The 25182-nt window shown below is 33.5% G+C and overlaps 1 protein-coding gene, 1 long non-coding RNA gene and 1 pseudogene across 2 annotated transcripts; all 3 read right to left on the reverse strand.

Annotated features, from left to right (window-relative positions):
- Nucleotides 1-8657: 8657 nt before the first annotated feature.
- Nucleotides 8658-14568, reverse strand: LOC107913877 (vacuolar-processing enzyme-like; annotated as a pseudogene).
- On the reverse strand, nucleotides 12526-14675 carry LOC107915238 (uncharacterized). The gene is made up of 3 exons (XM_016844402.1): nucleotides 14581-14675; nucleotides 12962-13064; nucleotides 12526-12672 (listed from the first exon to the last, which is right to left on the reverse strand). Exons 1-3 carry the CDS (start codon nucleotides 14673-14675, stop codon nucleotides 12526-12528), a joined length of 345 nt encoding a protein of 114 aa, XP_016699891.1.
- A 1042-nt stretch (nucleotides 14676-15717) lies between these two features.
- On the reverse strand, nucleotides 15718-16564 carry LOC121222344 (uncharacterized). The gene is made up of 2 exons (XR_005919575.1): nucleotides 16329-16564; nucleotides 15718-16064 (listed from the first exon to the last, which is right to left on the reverse strand). It is a non-coding gene; the product is annotated as an uncharacterized lncRNA (long non-coding RNA).
- Nucleotides 16565-25182: the final 8618 nt, after the last annotated feature.

Below are 25182 nucleotides of genomic sequence, written 5' to 3' on the forward strand. Positions count from 1 at the left end.
CAAATCAACTCAAAATGGTTGAAAAAGTTAATGTTTTTTTAACTTTGCTGATGTAGCATACATTTGAATTGCCATGTGGACGAAATGTCAACATTTAGTTAATTTTTTAAAATTTTAAAAATTCAAAAAAATATTTTTAATATATTTTTAAAAAATAATTAAATGCTACCGTGTGTCATCCACGTGGTAATCCACACACTAGCAAAGTTAACAAATGATAATTTTTCCATCATTTTTTGAGTGATTTGACCAAAAAAATGTAAGTTTAAGGGTTAAAAGAGGCAAAAAAAATTAAACAGACGGATAAAATGGCTTTTTTTTTAAGTTGGAGGGCCAAAAAATCTATTATACCTCTAGGTATATAAGCCACAATTTCTTTTTTTTTCCCATAAAATATTAGAGTTAGGGGAAAGGGGTAACACAGTTTGAACCTGTGCCAAATGAGTGTTTGACAATAGGTTTAATCACCGCACCATTCAAGCCAAGACATAAGCCACAAATTCTTTTAAAAGTGCTAAAATTATATTTAAACGACGACAGACTTTTCCTCGTTATCATCCTTTCGAGGGAAAAGGGAAGGTGTCTTTCTAGCTTAGTCCTAGAGAAGAAGAAGAAGAAGTGAACAACTACGATATCAGACGTGATAAGAGTCTAGGATCAAGGAAAATTGGAGCAAGGGAGCCTCAAAATCATCATCCAGCTTATAATTACAAAGATCAGTAGTCTCTCATTCAGGCTTCGGCCGCCGATCTTCTTGGTGAACAGAAGACCATAAGTGGTTTTCTTGGGCTTGGAACATCCTATGGGAGAACCCCACCTAATTCTGCTCCTAATCCTAATTTAAGGAATCATCTGATAGAATAAGGAGAACCCGGCGTTGCTCCTAGTCAAGCTTACAATTCAAGCAGTTGCGACAATTGGACATAGCATTGAGACTAGGGTGGTCCAGCCCATGGACAGATCTATTGCTGAAGTGGCCTATTTTTTACTTTCGACTAAAGTTAAGGATCTCTCTATAATTAATTCAAAACACCTTTTTTGATTTATTTGTAACATAAAGAACCACCATAAGCATCACCAATCCTTATCGCTGCCCATCCATTGCTCCCCCATCTCTATCGCTCCCCATCCCACTGCCCTCACACAATTAAAACCACATATGGTGGGTGTAAGGTTAGCAACTTATAATTTATTTCACACATTGCAATTTGTAATTTAAATAGAAAGTAATTTTTATCCTTATCAACAACAAATTATGAACCCGAAGTAACATAAAATAATAAATTAATTTATTAGGAATGGATCTAATGGTAACATAAAGAAAAAAAAAAAGTAAACTACGTCTAATGAATTAAACGTAACATGTCACAATCTTAATTAAACTATAAATAATTGAAGTATTTCATTATAAAAATAATTATACTGTTGTTTGACACAATATGCTTACAGCTAATTCAATCTTAAATTTTGCATACTTTAATATACACCAACCAAAAGTTTTCAAAACCAATGTAATTCGGAAGAAGTTGCGATGAAGCATAATTTTAAAAGTAAGGGTTAAATATATATAAGATAATTATTACATTTCATTTTCTTGTACATTTAGATGGTTTCCATATCCAAATAGTTATTAAAGGAATCAAATGAAGAAGCATTTACTTGTAATCCATTCAAAGCATTAAACTAGTAGTCTCTCCTTCAAGCTCTGGTTGTGGATCTTGGTGAACACAAGACCAAAAGTGGCTTTCTTAGGTTGGGAACATCCTCTAGGAGGACCCCACCTAGTTCTACTCCAAATCCTAATTTAAAGATTATTATGAATAATTTAAATTATTATGAATTTGACAAATTCAAGAAAAAAATATTCATTATTCAAATTACTAATAGTGCTAAATAAATTTTATTTTCAACTTAAAATTCCTCACAAACAACATATCATTGAGAAGAAAAACAAGTGGCATTAACATTAATCTTTTAAAATATTGAATAGTTATAATTACCTAAATTTTAGTTTTATTGAATTGTCGCTCTATTGAGTGATTAAGGTAATTAATGAGATACTCGAAATATGTATGAAATTAAAATAACCAAATTTGCCAAACGAGTGTTTGACAAGAGGTTTAACCACCGTTCCCTTTTAAGTCAAGACATAAGTCAAATTTCCTTTAAAACTGCTGAAATTATATTTTTATATATTTTCTATTTGTTTTACTATTTCTATTTAAAGTTTGTGATTGTATTTTTTAATAATGTCTTACATTCCCAGCTTAAAGTGTAGCATATATTACCAACAATTTTTTTTTTATTTTTGTTAATCCCTGATATGTAATACCACAATTCATTTGTTAATCACATTATATATTACTTTTCTAGTTTTCATCTAACCTCTCACTCTTTTGGTTTCCATACATACAAAACCTCATTTAGCTATTCAATTCAAGGGATCAATCCTATGCCAGGGCCTTGGGGGATTGCCTATGTCTCTAAAATGTTGAAATAATGCTTTGAAACACTTTAAATTAATTTTAATTTAGCTCAAAATTATTTTTTAGATATCAAATCATTTTAATAAAAGTGTTTTTTGAGATCTAAAAGTCATGAAAATTTTTAAAGAGATTCTAATAATATTTTCATAAAATGGTTTAAGAAAAAATTATAAATTTCAGTATTAAATATTGTTATATCAAAAGTTTGGTAAATGAAAGTTAATATATTAGATTGAGTTCGAGACAAATCTCGAGTTAAGCTTAAGATTTAACTTCTTACCATCCGAGATTAATTCGATTACAATCTCAATTGAAGCTAATGATGCTTGAAAACAAAGATTGTTGATCAAAGTTGTACTAATTCCTAGAATAAGATTGTTAACATCTTTTTTGGAGGGGGTTGGACTGATATTTGTGTTTTGGGCTGGACGTATGAAAGAACTTTTAAAACAAAAGGAAACTTATTGAGGTACCAAAGCTTATGTTGTAGGAAGCTTTCTGATGTCTAAGTCAGAGGAAGTAACAAAGGTAATGTAATAGACTTATCTTAAAATAATTAAGGATATCCTATAATGGTAACACACTTCTGACAATGTCATTAGACGAACACTTGTTAAATAGTTTTCGTGATAGTATATAATAAGGAAGTGCTCAGTCACGATACTTTAGTGGAACGACTTCGTGACTAAGTATGTTTGTAATTAATAGGAAAAAAGTTGAAACTTAATTATAAATTATTTGAGCCCTAATTATACATGTTCAATTAGTGCTTCTGCTAGCTCGTTGAAACCATAGTGAATGGAAACGATGAAATAAGAGAAATATATTTCACAGTGAATGTGCTTTCTCATTAAGTATAAAAATGACTTGAGAATTAATTTAAGGTTTTTCGAATTATTATTTAATTAATTATAATTAAATAATTAAAGTTAAAAAATGAAATTAGATTAATTAGTCATCACAAATCTGTTGAATAAAGAAATTAAATATATTTCCTCATAGATTCTATTACGGTAAAGTTGTTATAACTTTAACTGAATTAGAATTGGTTTGAGAAAATTATCTAATTGAGAAAGTAACTTAGTTAATTTAATTAATTGATTAACTATTATTTATTTGGGAATAGAAAATAAATATTGGTTGGTTTACATTATAAAGCGCTGGATCAAAATTTTAGGAAACACATATAATTAGACCTAATACATAAGAGGCTCAATTTATCCATCATGTAACATCGCTGGATCAAAAGTTTAGGAAACACATATAATTAGACCTAATACATAAGAGGCTCAATTTATCCCTCATGTAACATGAGGGGGCGGTAGCCCTAGTAAGATTACGAGGGTGTGTTTCCCCCCCCCCTCTCTCTCTCTCAGTTAGATTGAGAGTATGTTTTTTATTTAAATAATATTATTTAACAAAGGTTTGTTCAACTAGGATTATTGTACTTCTCTCTATAAATAGAGACTATCGATTGACCTAAAAACACTTTATACAATCTTGAGATATCGTTATTCTGCCAGAAAGTAGTGTTAATTTATTTACTTAGAATAAATCTTATTTTCTAAAAATTACAATCTTTATAGGGAGAGAAATTACTTTCCTACTAAAAATAGTTAAAATTTTTATTTTGTGTTTTGGTTTATATTACCCGAACCCTTGATAATAGTCTAGTGCAATTAACCCTTTTTATTATTATTTTATATACATTTGTTTACATGATTTCAAGTTTCTTTTTTGTCATTCGATAAAATTGAAACCCATGCCTTGTCCAATTGGTTTTATCGTTTTTGTGCCACTTGTATATTGAAATTACATAAAAATAATTATATACAACAAGGTCGAAAAGGTTTTCTTTGTTTAAAAAAATTTTAATTATCATATCGCGTTAATAGCTAACGTGAACATATTGTGTTCTTTAAATATTGTATTAAAAAAGATAATTGAAAAGTGACATATATTCAAAATCACGACTCCCAATTCTAAAGAGAATCTAAAGATGTTTTCCCAACTTATTAAACCACCCAAGCAACTCTCGACATATTCAGATGAAGAGTCACTAACTTCAAACCTTATGAAAAAGGGTTTAAATTCCTGATAATGAGCCATGGAATTGATTGAATGGTTTGTACTGAGACTACATTGTAGGCCAATTACAAAACCCACACAGTCTGGATTATGCATATGTTGATATTATATAACCAACCAATGATGAATTTTTGAAGTGTCTTTGCTTAGACCCACCCGTCACCTTCCAAATTATTAGGAAGTAATGCTGTTAGGTATTAATGAAGTGTCAGTTAGTAGTTAGTATCAGTTATGGTTAGTTGCAAGAGCAGTTAAGTAACGATTGTTTACCTTGCATTAAATACGTGAAATCTGTATGAGAACATTTGTGATTTTGAAATACATTTTTTTGTTTTCCTTGAGTATTCTGTTATTTTAGCATGGTATCAGAGCAGACGTAGCGAACTAAAACCGATATAGCCCATCATGCATATGGCTCTCGAGCAGTGTTGTCCTTAACTGTAAGTCCTTCACAAAACACAAAATCGGGTGAAACTCAAAATAGACATTATTATCCTTGGCAAATTGACCCACATACATTAAGTTTTTGCCTACTGCAGGAACATGCAAAACATTCTGAAGTCGTAGTAGTCGAGCCCCAGCTGAGAGAGTGGACGATCCTACATGAGCAATAGAAACTGAATCACCATTGCCCATGGTGACATGATTTTTTACCTGTGTAGGATGAAGCATTCGTGAGGTTGGACACCTCAGGTGTTATGTGATTTGTTGCTCTAGAGTCGGGGTACCAAATAGAATCAGCCTGTGAAGATGATGAAGCTCGAAGAGGCAGATGACTGGAGGCAGTCTGAGAAACCGAGCCACAACAATGAGACATTACTTGACAAGTAGAAGCGGAAGAACATAACCAGAGCCTTGCAGCTGATGACAATTGACTTGCACTGAATTGGCCTCGGTAACACTAGAAAAGTTCTCATCAAACCTGTGATAACAGGTCTGAACCATGTGACCTATCTTGCCACACAACTGAGATTGTGGCCGAGTACGTGACCAGCCCCTTCCATTTCCACGAGACCAGCCACGAGACCAACCTCGACCCTGTCCTCTATAACCTTGCTTGGAGTCTTAAGAATACCGAGAAGACTCAGCTGGCCGTTTCAAACCATCATCGTAGCCTTGCTGACGAGTTACTAAGTTCGCTTAACAGGAAGTTTCTGTCAATGACTCCAGTTGACGGGATTCACAATCAAGTAACAATTCAGTTAACAAGTCAAGCGATAAGGAGGTTTCTGAAGTAAACACCATAATGGATTCAAATTCAACTGAAAGTCCAGCCAAAATAACACTCACTTGTTCCTGCTCAGAAATACAACTACCAGCAGCAGCCAAATTATCACTAAGTTGTTTTACTTTGGACACATACTCTTTAACAGACAAATTTGCTTTCTTGATGGAGTACAAAGCATGGCGCATATTGTTGATTTCGCACTAAACCTCCCTTCAATAGCAGTCCATAGATCAAAGCTTGTTTTAGCAGTCGTAAGATGAGCCAAAATATCATCTGTAACTGTTGATAACAGCCAAGAAGCAAGAAATTTGTCCTGCTTTCTATGAACAAAAAATTCTGGATTCTCAAGTTGCTGCCCATCAGAACCGATAACAAAAGGAGGAGGGGATGGAGTGATACCTAACACAAACCCTTCAAGTCCATAGCCTTCAAGAATCAACAGAAGTTTATGCTTCCATAGAAGAAAATTGTGCGAGGTGAGTTTTATGGTATCATGCTTAGAGAAGTCATAAACTGCTGGCGTACCAAGAACACCATTGCCTTGCGAGTGTTCAGCTTCCCTGGTGTTGGAGGAGTGACATGGTGTATCTGCTACCGCATCAGTGGCCATGAGAGACGGACGGAAAGTCTCTTTCTACAACGAGAACATCAAAAAAAACCTTGGCTCTTGATACCATAAAACTATCACTAATGGTACGTAGATGAAAAAATGCCAAAATGGCTACTTTCAGCTCAGTTTCTTTCTTTATTTTTGTCCTTAAAGATGACAATGACCCAAGGGTGTTACCACCATGCACTTTGATTGGAAAATAGAGGGGTAAGGCTTAGCTATTTAAGCACAAATTAAAATTTTTATTCATATCGGGGTTTGTCGAGTGGTGGAATAAGATATTTATTAATATTTTTTAAAGTAAAATTTTAAATTCGTAATTTAAAGACGAAAAAAGACAATGTTAAGATAGTTTACCTTTCGTTTAAAAATATGATTAGGTTTAATTTCAATATCTTCAATAAAATAGGATAAAAATAAGGTTTTCATGCAGTTTGGTGTCATTAACATGTTTCATTTCTAGTATTAATGATACAAGCAACTCAGCCCAATTCAAAGGCCATAATAAAGATGAGCTTAGTTTCCCTCAAGGCCCAATTACGAGATCCAAATCTAAACAGATAAAGTCAAAACTCAACTTAGTGGTTCAAGACTTTATCACGAAAAAAATTCAAGAAGAGATGAAGTTTCAAGATGATGAATTCTGGAGTAATGATGAATTAGAAGAGACTAATTATGTTCGTGGGCCTAAACTCTCAATCTATTATGACAATCCCATGTGGAAAATGCTAACAAGCTTAGGCATTTCATTTCAAGAACCCCAATTAATCTCACAAGCCTAGACGTTTCATATTGAGATTAAGTTTTAGGCTTAATTTTTATTATATATGAGCTCAATATTTTATTTATCAGCTCTTATTATTTTATTATTATTTTATTCCGAACTTTTGATAATTATTAAGTATTTTAAGTTATTTAGGAATTTTATGTTAATAAGAAAGTTTAGTTTAAAACTAGTTCTTGTTTAGATTAAATTAGAGTTCTAGTATACTTAGGAGTTTTATTTAAATTTATTTAGCTAGCCTATATATAGGCCTTTTCATTGTACACAACAGATAATTCATTATTATTCTATTTCTCTTTTGAGTTACTAAATTTTCTCTGGATTTTTTTTTTAAGAATTTCTCTTAAGTTTCTTTTAGAAGAGTTTTAACAATCTTTTTAGTTTGTAGGGATCATCTTCAAACTTTTTCTTGCCAAAGGTTTTATCTTGGAGTGGAAATTAGAGCAGCTTTAAGGGAGTTGTGGATTCTTCGTGTTTCCAAGGCTTCTTAGGACTTTTACATGTCATGTTCTATCTTTCCATTTATCTTTTTTATTCACTTCCTTAATCTTTGATTTATTATTTTATTTTAGTTATTTATTTTAATTTTTTTTACTTGAATTCAATTTCGTTTCAGGTTGTGTCAAAATCTAAATTTTTTTCTGTACGTCTAGAGCCCTAAGTTAAATCCAAAACTTTGACAAACTTTACGATCTGCTTTCGCATTCATCAATCTCATCCTTTATCAATTAATTGGAAAAATATTACGATAAGCTTATATTAAAGTATGATGTAATTTATAATTCAATTTAACAATAATTAAAAGAAATCTAGGACAATTATATTTTTATTATTTTTAATTAATAATTATTGAATACGATATTAAAATAAAGATAATTAATTAATTAACAAGTAATTAATACAGAACATATTTATCTTTTAATTTAAATTTTAGTTAATAAATAAACCTTAAACATATTGTGTATTTTTATTAAACCTTAAAAGAGGGAATGAATATTTTTAAAATATAAAAATAAATGTTTTTTATATTAAATCTTAGATATGTAAAAAAAATTTTAAAATATTCACCAAGTCCCTATATCTTTTTGTAAGTTTAGAATTTAACCACTACTTTTATTTAAAAAATCTTAGTCTTTTACTTTTTTTGAAATTAAAAATTTAGATTTAATTATTAATACCATTAATATTATTTTGTTAAATTTGTTGGTTCGATATTTTAAAATTAAAAAAATATTCAATTAATAGACATGTAACAAGAAAAACATGTTATAATGAACCTAAATTTAATAATAATAAAAATACTCAATTAGTAGACAAAATTTTACCCATGTTGTGAGATTCAAATAAATTCGACTCTAAATTTAATTAAAATTCAATGTAATTGAAACATGTTACACCAAAAAGATCACATTTTAAGCTTTGCAATGTAATATTCTATACAATCCCATCTCCAAGATTCAATTCATTTGAATCATAACAGAAGAACATTCATTTAAATTAAGCATGTCTGGTACAGTGTGGCTACCCAATACTTTTGGGCAGAAGCAATCACATGAATAGTCATCAAAATGCAGAGAGTTTATATATATACATATATATAATATACAGATATCTCTTAGGAAAACACATTATGAAATACAGCATCATCAAAGTTAAGGTCTTCAACAGTTGACAGTTCTGCTATATTTTATGCACTGAACCCTTTCCCAAGAGAACCCCAATGTCCTGAAGGAATGTTGAAACAAGCTTGTGCTGACGCCTCACCCATCTTTTCTGTCTCAATTCCAGCATTGCAGATGTTCGCAAGGGAACGCATGTGTTTCATCCCGTACTGTGCCAGTGATCCGCAGTGCGTCTCAAAGGTTCTCACATGTGTCGATGAACAGAGCATCTTCGTAAGTTGCATGATGAGAAAAAGGAAAATGAGGAAGAGGGACTGAGAATCAAGGATATTACCATTTTCTTAAGGCATTTCCAGCCATCAACAAGAGGTTGACCAGCTGGTCGAACAGTGTTTAAAACTTCAGGGCCTCTTTCGACTCCGAATAACAGCTTTCCAATGAGTTGTATACCTTTGTCTACATGCATTCTATGGGACATGGCTTCCATAACCTGCTTTTGAGCTTCAACCTTCCTAACCAAGACATCAGGTGCCTTGCGATACTGCACAATTGGTTCGAAAATAACTTGAGTGGGATGAGCTCTAAACTAGCAGTTCAGCTTTCAACGTATGGAACAAAGGTTCATATCTTACACTCGTTCACAGTAATATCTGATGCAAGAGACATAGGATACAAACCTTATCCCAGAAATGGGCAAGATCAGCATTGCGCTGATTAACAGCTTTGGTGGGTGGCAACAATGAGTTCCCATTGACGAATTTGAAGTTATCGTTAGCAGGATTGGTACCCAAACATGTGAAGAGATTGTCCATGCTAATTCCTATACCAGCAAATTGCATAACATGAGAGCCATATGCAGAATTGTCATTGATAGTCCTCCTTTTTACCTGTAAAGACCAGCACAGTGAAATTTCACCATATAACTCAACCGGGTAACCATTTGGATTTTAGCATAATACTGAATAAGACTCATTGGCACTTGAATTCAATGTCAAAGGAACTTAGACCGACCTCTCATTTTCAGTATATAGTTTCATATTTATTTATATCTATATAGCAGTAATAAATAACTACTATAGGAAGATGACATCGAAGCCGCCATTTTTTTTTCTCTTTTTAAGGAAAGGAAACAGCTCATGCAAAGCATAGGTTTAAAAAAGCCATACAAGTTCATATTGCTGGTGCAAAGTCTCCTTCCGCAGATTATGTATGTCACTGCTCAACAAGATACAGAACATTAAAAATACATACCGAGAGATGTAACTCAACTATTAAGAAAAAAGCTGATTCCTTAGTATTAAAATATATCCTAATTTAATCCAGATGATATCAAAAGAATCAGAATATATCCACCTACTTTGCCTCTGATTTTTGTATTTGTTTACCAAATTCTTAGAGACATGAAATAAACTGGAAATGCTAAACTGAAATCTATCGAAAACAGATATAGGCAATAGGGCTTCAACTTCAAAAACCTCGCAGATTCAATGAACCGAAGGGTAAATAAAAAATTATATGTACCTGTCCTCCATCCAAGCAACACTGTACAAGTCTCCCAAGCAGGTTTCATACTCTGGGGGAGGACTTGGATACTCTCCAGCACAATAGGTTCCCCAGCTACTCTCGACTGCATTTGCCGCCGTCGTTGCATAGATATTCAAACCCTCGGGAAGAAGACCCTCAAAGATGCTTCCAGACTCACAAGCTTCAAGATAGAATACCTATAAAGTTACATACTGGCAGACAAGAAATTAAAAACTACAACATAGCGATGAACAAGGCATCTAGAAACCAACAGATATCTAGAACAACAAAATTTACCAAGCTTTTATAGGTCCCGGAAGCATTTTTTTCTTTAAAACATCAATCAAATCATCAGCATAAAGATAAGGTAAGGTAGGCATCCCTGGATTAACACACAATTCATCATTATTCATTAGCAACTCTATAAACCAATATTAAGTTTCAAGCCGAAATGACAAACAAGAATCCAAGGTAATAGACATGAAGTTAATGACCAAGCTAATGAGAACTAACCAAGTACACAAGGACCTCCATGGTCAGAGTAATATATGAAGATATGATCATTGGGGCCACTATTAACAACTTTGCCACTACCCCCTGTAAGAGCAGATTTGTTTCCAAGGATAGCAGCAAAAAAGTTGTGAACAGTAACATTTTCTCCAGTGTAATCCTGCATAGGAACATCATTTAGGCATCCAATTTATAATTTTCTTAAAGAAAATTACAAGTAACCATGAAAAAAGAACAAACCTTTGGAACACCCTTATAAACATCATTACCATGGGGATTGTTAATGATGATTCCAGGTCTAGGGTTTTCTTCATTGTAGGCAATATCATCATACATAAAAGCAATGATATTTTCCTCTTTTAGGCCACCATTTCTCAACAGTTGATAAGCATGACAAATATCAGCCTGAAACAAATATATAGATAAATATGTCCTTCAAAACTAATAAGACCCTTCAATCGTTATGAATTAAAAAACAATAAATTCATCATAAAATTCCCCAAAATAAGTAACTTTTTTGACAAATTAGACTATTTATGACCTGATACCTGTAATTCCAATATCCATTAGATCCGGCAATCAAAACTGCCCATCTTGAGCCTTCAACTTTATCATCGTCGCCCCCATGGAAGACCTTATTAGCTTCTGAAGGTAACCGGAGTATGTCTCCAGTTACATCTCTACCGGCTGAGACAATTCTGGTCAACAACAACAAGAGAAGAATTGCACCAACCACGAGAGAGGTCATGATTTGGCCAAATTATAGAGAACCATAAAAAGGAAACAGATTCTTCAAGCCTTTTGCAGCTAGTAGATATAGATATATTTACATTATCATATATAGTAAAGGATACATAAGGGGCCCAGAGCTACATTATCTATATATTTTTTATAGAAATGTGTGCTTGCATCTGGGGCATCGATGTTGATTGTTAAGACCACCTATGTACATGCCACCAATGGATAAGTAAAAGCCAACAACAACAAAAAAAAATTACATAAGATAGTCGTGACTTGTAGGATATGATGCAACTCTTCAAGCTTCATGTACAACTCATCGAAGTTGTGCACAAGAGACAACAACTATGCAACTCGTAGGAGATGATGCAACTCTTCAAGCTTCATGTACAATTCATTGAACTTGTGCACAAGAGACAACAACTATGCCAGGAGTACTCGATATGTTGCCCTACATCCAAATGAAATGTAAAACAACATAACTCTGATTTATTCAAACAAACTATAAAACAAGAGTCATTATCATTCTTTATTAACCAGTTTTGAATTTTAGAAAAGAGAACTAATCTCCAATATACACAATGTACAATTTAGTAGCATAATCTAATCAATTTAGTGGCATCTTAAAAAAACACGATGCATTGGGATCCCAATTATTTCAAAATCCTACAAAATTTCTTACACTGTATCAGATGCAAGCAATTCAGAAAACTTTGTGAAAACATCCAATGACATAAGAAATGTAAGCAGAAATCAGAAAGTAAAAACCTATAGCAATGGTCTAAATGAAGTTCCGGTTAAAATAACCAGCACCATTTCACCGAAAACAGGTCATCTCAAAAGCCACCACTGACTGTTCCATTGAACCTCTCAGCTCGCCGCTCCTCTTTAATTTTTTCAACAATTTTCCATATCTCTGGACTGGAGAAACGTTCTCAGACAAACTTTCTCTCCAGCGCTTGTCTCTCCTTGATTGCACTAGGGTATGGGTTTGGTGAAGGTTTCTTTCCTTGAAGACGGGCAATTTGTTTTAAACGAGCATATGCTTTCTTCTTCTCCTTTTTCTCCATCCGATATTCCATCTAAATGGGGATGCCAAGAGTTAACAAAAATGTGCATAAAGCTTAAGCAGTCTTTACAGGGTGGTGATCCCCACCAACTTTTATCACTATCCATGTTCATAGAACCCACCATGAATTACAAGTCCATGGCCTATGAATAGTGATGATGAACTCATGGACACAACAGCCAAAAAGTAACAAGGACTGTTCCATTCAACAATCATCAAAGCATGCACCGGCAATTTATAGAAGCAAAAACCAAAAACAAGAACAACAGGTAGTCTCAGAAGTCAGAACACAAGAAACATACATCAGCAACGGCCACTGCTTCCTCCTCGGTGACTCCCAGCTCTTTCAATTCAAGTACTCGCAAACCAAATAGACGTGCCGGTGGAGGGTCATAAGCAGATATTCTGCATCGAAGCAAGGCATAAACTTAATCCACTCACCCACCATGTCTAATATGAAACCAGAGTAAGAGATCATTCAATCAAAGATTAAAAGAACAAAAAAAGTAACAAACTATTAAAAGAAGCAAAACATAGAGATCTCTTATTTCGGAACTGCATGAAGGATAAATTCATGTCGATCAATCATCCATAAGTTAATATCAGATGCATATAAAAGTTGCAGTGAGTTATCAACCAAACTTCCGTTGTGCAGAATAATTCCTCAGTAAATCCATATTATGACTCATGGGAGTTTCTCCAGAAAGAATTCTTTTTACTCTATGTTACTCGAGACTCCATGAGAGAGTAGGTTATATATTTTAGCTTTTTCCATGTATTTGAAGGCTCCTTAGAAGGTCATATCCCTAACTCAAATGTGTCGAACACAAGTGCTTTGAGAAAAATGAAGAGTTGGAGCAACATACCATACCTTTTACAATCGTTTTCAAAATTCAACAACCAAACAAATAGATATATCCATACACATGTGCAAACACGAAACCCTTAAAATAAAAATCCAAATTCCAAAGATTTAAAAAAAAGCACAAGCGTATCTCACTCAACTATATGCAAAAGATCATATTCGTACCATTTGATATCTGCATCGTATCCAATTAGCATCGAGAACTCGAACTCATAAGACTTGATTTGTTTTCTTCAGACAAAAGATTAAGAAAATGAAATACCAATTTTCATTATTAACACAATGATAATTCAAGCCAAATTGGCTCTAAGAGTGCATGTCTAAATCTATTGTTCTTAATACCATGTTACACACAAAACTGAATAACAAAAACATAGTAAAAGGAGGAATATTATACTTGATGGCATCGTGACCTTTTGCAACCGGATATTTCTGAAAGAACTTTTTAATGTAAAACACAAAATCAAGTATCATTCATAGATTAAATCAGCTAAAATTCTGTAGAGACAAAATTTAAACCCTAAACTAAGGACATGAATGCCATAATTAATTAGTTATGGACCTTCAACAATACAAGGGATAACAAACAAGTTCATAAACAACATTCAGTCTCTTAATCATATTTCACACATAGCAAAGTTGCAAATCAGAGCTTCATAACAATAATTCAGCTTCAAATAAATAAAAACAAGCCTTATCTTTTCTTTTCTATATTGCAGGAAAGCAAGTGGCACATCATATAAGAAAAATAAAACCTAGAAAATGAAGTGGAGTCGCCATTCTGAAGCTAAGCCAAGAGACTAAAAGTTATTTGTGTTCGTTTTCGAGTAAAAGACGAGAGAAATCAAACAATCAGGGTCATCAAAATAATTCGATTTTCATTACCTACACTAAAAATGAACTCATTGGAACAATTTAAAGAAAACCACAAAGCAATTTTAAGATCCATTTGGATTTTAATTGTAAGAAGTTAACCAAACAAAAGAAAAACAAGCTTAAACCCTATTAAAAACATAAAAAAGGGGGGGGAAGTAACGGGGAGAGAAAGAGACAAACTGTTCCATGGCTTTAAGCCAAACAGGCTGAGGTTTGGCCAAACCATTGACGAGTTTCCTTGTTTTCGTTAACAAATCTCCTTTCACGAACGACATGTCTGCACTTTTTTAGTTTGCTGCCTGCTTTTCCCTTGTTCTCCTCGCGGTAGATTTCTCCTCAATTCAGGAAAAAGGAAAAGAAAATTTATCCGCTAAAACTGGATTTGGATGAGCGATTGGCGTCTAAGGTGAGTTTAGTTTGTCTCCGCAAATTCTTAAACTAACACCAAGTAAACCTAAATCAATAGTCAAAGCTTAATACGAAAAGCTTAATACGAGGATATTATGTTTCAAGCTACTAGAATTTGGGTTAAGTTTGAAGCAATTCCATTCTTTTACCTTTAATTATTCAAAGTTTATTTAATTTCATCAATATTGTATCAGTTTAATTTGTGTACTAAAAATTTTCAAATCATTTTGGATTTAGGTTAATTTCAGTTTGAATTCTTTTGAATTTGGATCAAATACAATTAAAGTCATTTTGAGTTTGGATCATTTGAGTTTTTTTGGGTTGAGTCATTTCAAGTTCAATCATTTCGTTTTGACATTTGGTTCATGTTATTTCAATTTAGCATTCAGATTTGACATTTAGACAATTTTAGGACACAAATTTGGTGAGAGAAAACATTTTTTGTTAAAAGTTTTTTTACGCAATAATTATTATTAATATAGTGGTAAAAAAATTCATAAATCTATTAAACACCGGTTTAATTCCTAGACATGTTAATTTTAGTTCTTTTATCTAAAAACTATATAAAAGTATGAAAAGGCAAAAAGACCATAAAATAATAATACTAGTCATTTAATAAAAATGTATATTAGTTTTTTTCTAACTAAGTTGGGACCCGATTAACCCATGACACCAACTCAGTCAGAGGTTTTATTAGTAGTATAAATATATACAATTAATGGAGGTAATAAAGTATGTACAATAAGCTTATTTGACAAATTGCACCCTAAACTATACCTCTTTTCTCAATTTGATAGTTAAACTTTTTTGGTCATAAGTGGTACTTAAACTATTACATTGTTACCAAAATCTTAACACATTTAAGATAATAGAGGTAATAAAGTGTGCATAATGTGGCACAATATAGTTGGTCATCAAATAAAATAATATTAATATAAAATTATAAAATAAAATAAAAACACATGGGTGTTGATGTGGCACAATATAATTGGTCAATGGGTTTTTTTAACAATGTTAATGTACAACCCAATTTTAGCCCGGGCCAACACCAAATGAACCCAAACCAAATCAAAAATAAAAAATAAAAACCCATAAGGCCCAATGTACTATAAGCCCAATGGCCCAAAATACCAAAAATTTTCAGAAAGGGTTTCTAGCGCTGCTGCCCCTCAATCATGTCACCTCTCGCACCGCCCGAGGTCTGCCACCGCCTGCAACCTTACACCAAAATAGCAAACTCCGCATCCGTTGACCACCTGCAAGAAAAGAGAAAGAAAAACACAACAACAACAACAAATAGCAGAAACAAACAGTAGCAAAAAGCTAATATGTATTTGGCTATAAAAGTAAAAGCAATGTAATCAGAAAAGGGGAAGAGAACGAATGTAAATATATATATTGAGGAGAAATCAAAAAATAGAAGTTCAAAAAAGGTGATTCTTTTATAGTTTTTGATATTTTAAATCTGTGTTTTTTTTACATATCTGTAAAATAAAAATAAAAAAGGGAAGGGAGTTTACCTGCGCCGCGTCGGAGGAAAGGAAGAAACAAACAATTTCTTTCGGTTTTTCTAGGTTTGGCCCATCTTTCGAAGAATTTGGCCTTGAATCCTAGTTCTAGGGATGGCCGACCTCAAAAGAGACCGATGAGGGCCCGACTTTGCACCTCCGACCGCCGCCTACGGCGAAGCTACTGCAGAGGTGCACCGAAGCCCTAGGTCGGAATATGGGCAAGGGGAAAGAGGGACCGAGAGAGAATGAGGATGTTCTTCTGGAAAAAGAAGAGGAAAAGAGCTTTTTTTGAAAAAAAATTAGTTTTTATACTGCTACAAGACGACACCGTTTCGTTCAGGGTTTTTTAGCGCAAAGACGGCGCCGTTTTGAGCGACCCGCGAGCGACCCGACCCATTTACCTGGAGGATTCTCGTGTTTTGTGACTAGGGTATAATTGCTACCTTAGTCCTTCTGCTTTTCTTTGTGTTTTCAATTAAGTATTCTTTACTTTTTCAATTTTACCCCACATTTCTTCGCGCTTACAGTTTAGTCCCTATTCGAACGGCGCCGTTTTGGAGAAGGGAAAATTTTCCTTTTAGGCCCTCCGTGTCATGCGCGTGTTCAGAATGGTCTTCCCTTTTTATTTTATTTACAGATTTGCCCCCAAAGCTCTGTTTTCAGTTCAAATTAATCTTTTTATATTTTTACTATTAAATTAATTAATTTTGATGATGCTGTCATTATTTTTACCATTATTATTTTAATATTGTTATTATCATGTTTATTATTAGTTACTCATTTAGACCTTTCCAATTTTAGATTTAATTATATATACATGCATATCTTTGATTTATATATATACTTCTATACTTTTTACGTTTTATAATTTATATATACATTATACATGCGTTTTTATAACATATATATATGCACATTTACGTACATATTTTTTATAACTTATTTATATATATATGTACACATACTTATATATTTTTATATATGTTGCAATTTATATACATAACGATATATATCTACATACACATTTTCTTTTCATAAATATATATGCATATTTATATATCCTTTATATTTAAAATATACCCTTTACATATATTTTTTTTATATTTCATAATTCGTATACACATATATTTTTTATATATATTTTACAATTTATATATATACATATATATTTTTATATACTTTATAATTTCCATATACATATATATACATATTTATACTTTTTTATTTTTATAATTTTGTTCACGTTCCTTTTAATTATTTATTCACGTTTTCATCATTATTTTAAAAGAATGTTTTAATTTTATTCGCTTATACTTGTTATTTTGTATGTTATTAACTTGTCTCTTTTTATTCGTTTTCATTATTGTTGCTCGTATTATTTTTTATATTATCGCATTCAATATTGCTTTGCACGCATATTAACCTTGTGTTTCATTTCCACTATTTCGAGTTAGATTAATTTATCTCGATGCATAAGTTTCGACTTTCAAATAAGCAAAAATTCATGTTTAGATTCGAGAGAAATCGTACCCTAATTTACTGGGTTTCGATTTTTCGCGACGAGTCTAAATATCCAATCATTTTTTAAAAATCAAAGCATAAGTTAAATAAAAACATATCCTCGGGAGTTCAAAAACGTTGTGTCCTAACTCACTGGATGTGACATTTTGTTATCTCAAGGTAAAGATTTCTAAAAACATGAAGGTGATATTCTGCATGTGGAACTTTGAGAAATTGAGCCCTAACTTATTGGGTTCTGATTTTTTTTCATTTGACCCAAATGATCGAATATCCTTTTAAAACTGAAATAAATGTTTTAAAAAAAGAAAATAAAGGCGAGCTTATTCTCAAAAAATACGAGGTGTTGTGTCCTAACTTACGGGATGTGACATTTAGTTTCTTTGAGATAAGGAGGCGTTTTATGTACTACGATTTATTCAATTAATTAGATGATATTAATACGAAATGATCGTATTTTAAATTCTTTTCGAGTTGTCAACTTTCGACACTAAGACACTAATTAATCAACTAGGTACCAATTTTCGGGAGTTACGAGGGTGCTAATCTTTCCTCGTATGTAATCGACTCCCGAACCCGTCTTTTCAAATTTCATAGACCAAAAACATTGTTTCAATAAATCCAAATCGTTTATTAAAAATAATCGTTTTACAAGGTGACCTGATCACACCTCATCAAAAAGGATTGGTGGTGCCTCCCATATTCGTTTTCATTTTCAAATTCAAGTCGACCCCGTTTTATCAAAAAAATGATGTCAACAGTTAAGATTTGGGGTGATTTGAGTAATAGAGTGATAATTTAAGTACCACTTTTGATAAAAAAAAAGTTTAGGTATCAAGTTGGGAAAAGAGGTATAATTTAGGGGGTAAATTCTCAATTAAGCCGTGCATAATAAAATTAAAATGTATAAAAATATTAAAATTAAATTTTGGTTGATTGGTAAATTTAAAATTTTGCTAACTCAATTTGCATAAATTTAAATCCCATCATTTGCATATATTTATTAGTTTTTTAAAATAAAAAGACTAAAACACCTTCAAATAATATAATTTATTTTAAACATGAATGGACATTAAAGTAATTTTTCTTACTGAGTTGAAACTAGACTTGCTCATGGGCCATACTACTTGTCTAAGTACAAAGGCTTACCCAAAAAATGAGAGGGTTTGGACAAAATTTGAGACTCAAAAAATGGGCTTGGGTAAAATTTAAAGCTTGTTTTTTATATGGTTCAGGCATTGGATAAGATTTTTTGGCCTGAACCCGGCCCAAATGTATTATGTTATAAAAATATTATATTAATTATATATTTAAATAATAATTATATATTTATATTTATATTTATATTTATATTTATATTTATATTAAATCACGAACCCAATAATAATTAAACTCATTACCCAAAACTTAAAAAAAAAATTACCCAACTAAATAACTCAACCCAAAATATAAAAATATAAAAATTATATTTAATACAATAAAATATTTATGATATTTATTTGTATTTTTTAATATAAATAAATTTTAATATATTTTTAATGCGTTAGAAAACTTTTATTTTGACTTTTTTAGTGCATTTAGTGTATTATATTTTTAAATAAATTGTTTTTAAATAAAAACTAATCTAAAAAATCAAATATGAATAGGTCGGGTCAGACTCGAGTTTACTTTTTTTAAATTGGGTCTGGCTTGAAAAAAAGTAAGCCAATTTTTTGGGCCAAGTTGGGCCCGAACTTGGAAAACTGTCTAAATACCTTGCATGAGCTTCGCATGGTCTGGCCCGACCCAACACATGAGCACCTCTAATTAGGACCCAATTGATAGGTGACACAAACTCAATAAAAAACTTTATAAATAGAACAAATCAAATTTATAATTTATATAATATAAAACCAACTCGGTGTAGTGCTTAGAATTAATAGGAATAATTTAGATATTTAAAAAGTTTTTTTGAAAATAGTTAATTAGATTTATAATTTTTACTAAATATTTCGATTAAATAAATTATTTAAATTTGTTTGCATTGTCACAAATAACTTATCAATTTCCAAAATCTAATTCATAAACACTATGATAGAAGATTTTACCTTTTTTTTTCTTTTGTTTTTATTATCATCTAATAGAAAATTTCACCAAGAATCTAATTTGATAATATGCATATTCACCAACTTATTTCCGTTAATATTAGTACAGTTTCATATATTTATAAAATTATATTTTAAATTTAGAGGTTACAAAATTACAATAGTTAAGTTTTTATACTCATCAGTTGATTGAGTATAAGTATTGTGGGTTTTTTTACAGAAATAGGTTTAAAAAAAAAATAATACTGAAATAGGTTGTCAGATAGATTATTTACCGAAATGATATTTTTTTTATGGCGCCTATCTGAGAGGCGCCAATGTTTATTTTGTATTAATTTTTTTAATGGCGCCTATCTGATAGGCGCCAATGAATATTATATATTAATTTTTTTTCTTTTAATAAAATATCATTAATTTTTTTCCCGTGTCAGTATATGACCCGGTATAATACAAAGTACTAGCGCCTAATGGTGGTGCCTATCTGACAAGCGCCACTAGTTGTGCCATGTTGTGAGGCGCCAATGGTCTTATTTTTTCCCTATATATACCCCCGAAACACAGACATAATTTTTAACAGAGGAACAGAAATAAGAAGGTAGGGAGAAGAAAAAAAGAAAGGAAAACAAGAAGAAGCATAATGTATTTTGGTTTATTTCTTTTTAAATAGAATGTAGAGTCTTGTTAGTAATTTTATTATTTGAAAGTTATTCTGTTAGGTTATTAATTTTGTTAGCTTCTGAATGAAAATTTTTGCATTAAAAATTTTATGTAATTTTTTTGCATTTCGAAAACTGTTTTAAGAATTTTGAAATTTTTTTAACATATCTAGTATTAAAGATGGAGAATCAATTTTTTGTATGCGTTTATTTCGATGGAGAAATTTTGACAACAACCGTGGGATGTATATTTGAATGTCGCAAACAAGTAGCAATGAGATTTAATAGAAATATCCCGTTTGATGATATGAAGGAAAAAATTAGTGAAAAAAATTATAGACGTTGTGGGAGAAGGATATCAAAAGTTTTCTACAAGTTTCCAGTTTCGACAGATCCAGTAGACGATGAAGACATGGAGACAATGGTCGCTCTTTATTGTGGGACTCAGAGCAAACAAAATGCACCGACTCAGTTATTTGCTAAGTTAGCAGGTGTGGAGGCAACTGAAGATCCCACTCCATTAGATGAAGAAGATGGAGTTCAAGCGCCGTGTATGGTGGTTCTGGTATCGTATGTTGATAGTCAATCAACTATACACGTGATCGATATTGATCTTAATGCTGCACCCGAGACTGATGTGGTTGGTGATGATGTATACTATAGTAGTGATCCTGTTGATCACAAAGTTGATAGTGAGAGTGATCCCGACGTGGACGAGGTCCCGAATGATATTGACGACGAAGGTGTGAATGAGGATGGAAACGTTAACGCATCTTTAGTCGGAAACCAGATTCATCGTATTGTGATACATAATAATCCTAGGACACATATGTCTCGGATAGACCCCGATGCGGCACGGGCAGCCGAGTTTTTGGAGTACCCTGAAATACTACCTACTCACCGAATGGCCGTATATTCTGATCCAGAGGAGCTGTTCGTGGGCCAGAGATTTGAAAGTAAGGAAGAATGCATATTTGTCATTAAGCGGTATAGCATGAATATATCAGTAGATTACAAAGTCATCGTGTCTAAACCAACATTATATATTGGAGAGTGTTGGAGGTCGGCAGAAGGCTGCAATTGGCGGATACGAGCTGCATTTATCCAGAAGTCGCAGATATGGGAGATACAAAAATTTATTGGGCCTTACACATGCACTTCAACACGTATGACAGAAGATCATCAAAAACTTGACTCCAAAACTATCTGTACGTGCATCATGCCAATGGTGAAAGACATGCCGACCATTAAAGTTTTGGTACTAATTGTTGAAATACAAGCACGATTCCAGTATCGAGTATCATACCGTAAGGCATGAATAGCTAAACAGATGGCAATGGAGTAATTGTACGGAGATTTCGATGCATCATACAATGAGTTACAAGGATGGATAGTAGCTATGAGGGAACATGTGCCGAGGACTGTCATTGAGTTGCAGACACGACCTTATTACGAGCCGGATGACCAACTACAATCGAGAAAAAAGAATTTCCATCGGATGTTCTGGACATTTGATCAATGTGTGCGCGCATTTCCCCACTGCAAACCGTTTTTGCAAGTAGATGGAACCTGCCTATATGGAAAATACACACAGATCCTACTTTTTGCGGTTGCTCAAGACGGCAATAGGATCGTGCTCCCGATAGCATTTTCCATCATCGATAAGGAGAACATAGAATTATGGGAGTTCTTCCTTACCAACCTACGGAGGTATGTTATTAGCAACGATAATATTTGCATCATCTCCGATAGAGGGAAATAATTAATTGCAGCCATTAGGCGTTCTAGTGTAACATGGAGATCTGTTTACTGCATCCGACACATCGCGGCTAACTTCCAGCGAGATTATAAGAATGCATACTGGAAGAGACAAGTTGTGAGAATGGGTAAAGAATTACCTTATCTTTTAATATAAGTTTTAATGTTTTAGAGGAATACTGTAACTTATATTTTTTTTAATACATATGCAGTGCACGAGCTAGAGCCACACATTTTTCGCAAAAGAATGGCCCGACTTGAGAGTGACATGGAGGGTCAAACCAACACATCTTTCCGGCAGTGGTTGGGTACCATGCAATCGTGGAAATGGGCTCAAAGTTTTGACGAGGGCTTTCGTTATGGTCAAATGACCACAAACTTGGTGGAGGGGATCAACGCTGTGTTATTAAAAACACGTCATCTTCCAATTTCATCTGTCTTCTCGGCTACGTTCTACAGGTTGGCTACCTTAATGCTAAGAATGGCTCAGCAACAAGTCAACCAGATGGAGGTGGGACACGTCTTTGTCGAAGATGTTAGGGATGCAATGGTTGCAAACCGTCGAATAGCGAGGTCGATGACAGTAGAAGTATATTCACGACATAATAAAACGTTTTAAGTTACAGAGACCATCGGTCGTCGACCCGGTATACCTCCTAGGTCCTACGGAGTTGACCTTCGAAACAGACGGTGCGACTGCAGAAGGTTTCAACCACTTCATTATCCATGTGCACATGTCGCGGCAGCTTATGCTAAAGTTGGGCTCAATGTAGAACAATTTATCGATGAAGTGTACACCATCGAACACACGTTGCGTGTATGGGAAAACGAGTTCCCCGTGCTTCCTGACCTATCTACTTGGGAGGTACCTCCGACGACCTTCGAGCTTGTCCCAGACAAAAGGTTGCGTAGGAACCCGAAAGGTCGTCCGCAATCATCCAGAATACATAACGAAATGGACATTAATGAGAAATTCGACGGGAAGCTGTGTGGCGTATGCAGATTAGCCAGTCATAATCGGAGTAAATGTCCGCTCCGAAACTACCATGTTGGACAATCGTCTCAATTGGGTAGAAATTGATATGTAGTTCATTACATGTTGAGAGGATTAAATACACAGTTGATCTAATTTGAAATTGGAAAATAAAAAAATCATAAAATTTTATTTACAAAAAAGACAAAAAAATTCATTATATAAATACACAGTTGACTATTTAAATTGCAAAGGCAACATAAATTAAATTGATAAATAAAATTAAAAGAAAAAAAAATTAAATTGATAAATAAAATGCCAACAAAATTCATTACATAAATATGAAGTTGTTTATATTACAAAACCCCCTAAAATTGATGGTTTGATGGTGTGGTTCTAGGGGTATATTTTTGTGGAGCTCGACGTTCACGCTGCGGGCGATTACGGTGATCAACGTTCTCCTTATCCTATGTAGGGGTGTAAAAACATAGATGAAAAATCATATGTCTCAAATTCCATCGATGAACTTGAGCAGGGAGGAGTGGAGTACGCCTATGGATACGAGCCCGCGAAATAGTCATCGCCCCCTAAATCTGGATGATAAAAATTATCCCTAGAATGTAGTTCCATCTCTGCCTCCAGGTCCGGCTCTAACTCTGGCTCCGGCTCTAGCTCTGGGTCTGGTGCATGATGCGGATCTGGAAGGGGTTGCCTAATTCATGTCGTATGTGGAGGGACTACCATCAACCACCCACCAAACAGAAATGGTTTCCCTACCTCACAGTACCACTGTATATACTCTAACGAGGGCTGCAGATCTAAAGCACGATCTATCTGAGGTACCCTCCCCAACCGGTTGTTCCACATCGTAATTTATGCTTCATGCACTTCTCCCCAATTATCTCTATACCTCTCCCTCTTGTTCATCCCATGGATCTCCCCCAATTGTATTGGCAGTGTCAGGATATACTGTATGCAACTGAACTACCGGAGTACTCGATTGTCATGATACCATTCCACTACGTGAAAATTGATAACAGGTGCACTAATGCACCATAGGTTTGAGTGGACGTGGGCAGATGAGGGGATAACTGCCATAGTTTTTTAAACAGAATACGACATCCAAATGAACTGCACAGTTAATAACATTGTTATATTAACGCGGGTCGAGTGAGATAAAATAATAAAATTAAGTTTATATTGGAAAAACTTACCCCCTCTCCAGCATGATTCTCAATCATTAGACGGCATATCGGTACCATGTATGACCTCCCAATACCCGGATTAGTACTCCATCTACGAAAACAAATTGTTAGAATAATATAATCTAAAAAAAAGTCAACTAATTATTATAACGAGTAAAAGTTCATCACCTATTAACGAGTGGAAATATATATGATTGGTGACTAATGGAGGCCAAGAATGGCATCCGGTAAAGTGCCCACGACTGCAGCAGTATGAGGCATCCACCTATGTCCATCGCAGAATGATCTATCGTCCGATAAAGTTCGCGGTACAGCATGGCTAAAATTGCGGACCCCAACTGTATGAATGAGTGTTATGCAAATTGGATAATAGGGGTAAGTACATCAAGTGGACCTTACTGCCGTTTGCATCCGACATGAGTACACCCCTTATAAGGTGCATAATGTAAGCTCGAACGGCCTGCATCACCTCCTATTCATTGGCAGTACTCGGCAAATGCTCAAAATTGGCCTTTAGCCATGAAAATCTCAAACTGGTAAGTTTCCTCTCACTTGGCAAGCGTCCAAGTAATTCATAGCAAATGGTAGCCGGCCTAGAGATTGAACTTACGCCCGTGACTGCATTCCCGTCTATGGGAAGCCCGAGCTGTACTGCAACATCCTCTAGAG

This window comes from Gossypium hirsutum, chromosome D10 (genome assembly GCF_007990345.1).
Source record: "Gossypium hirsutum isolate 1008001.06 chromosome D10, Gossypium_hirsutum_v2.1, whole genome shotgun sequence".
In the NCBI taxonomy this organism is placed as follows: Eukaryota; Viridiplantae; Streptophyta; class Magnoliopsida; order Malvales; family Malvaceae; genus Gossypium; species Gossypium hirsutum.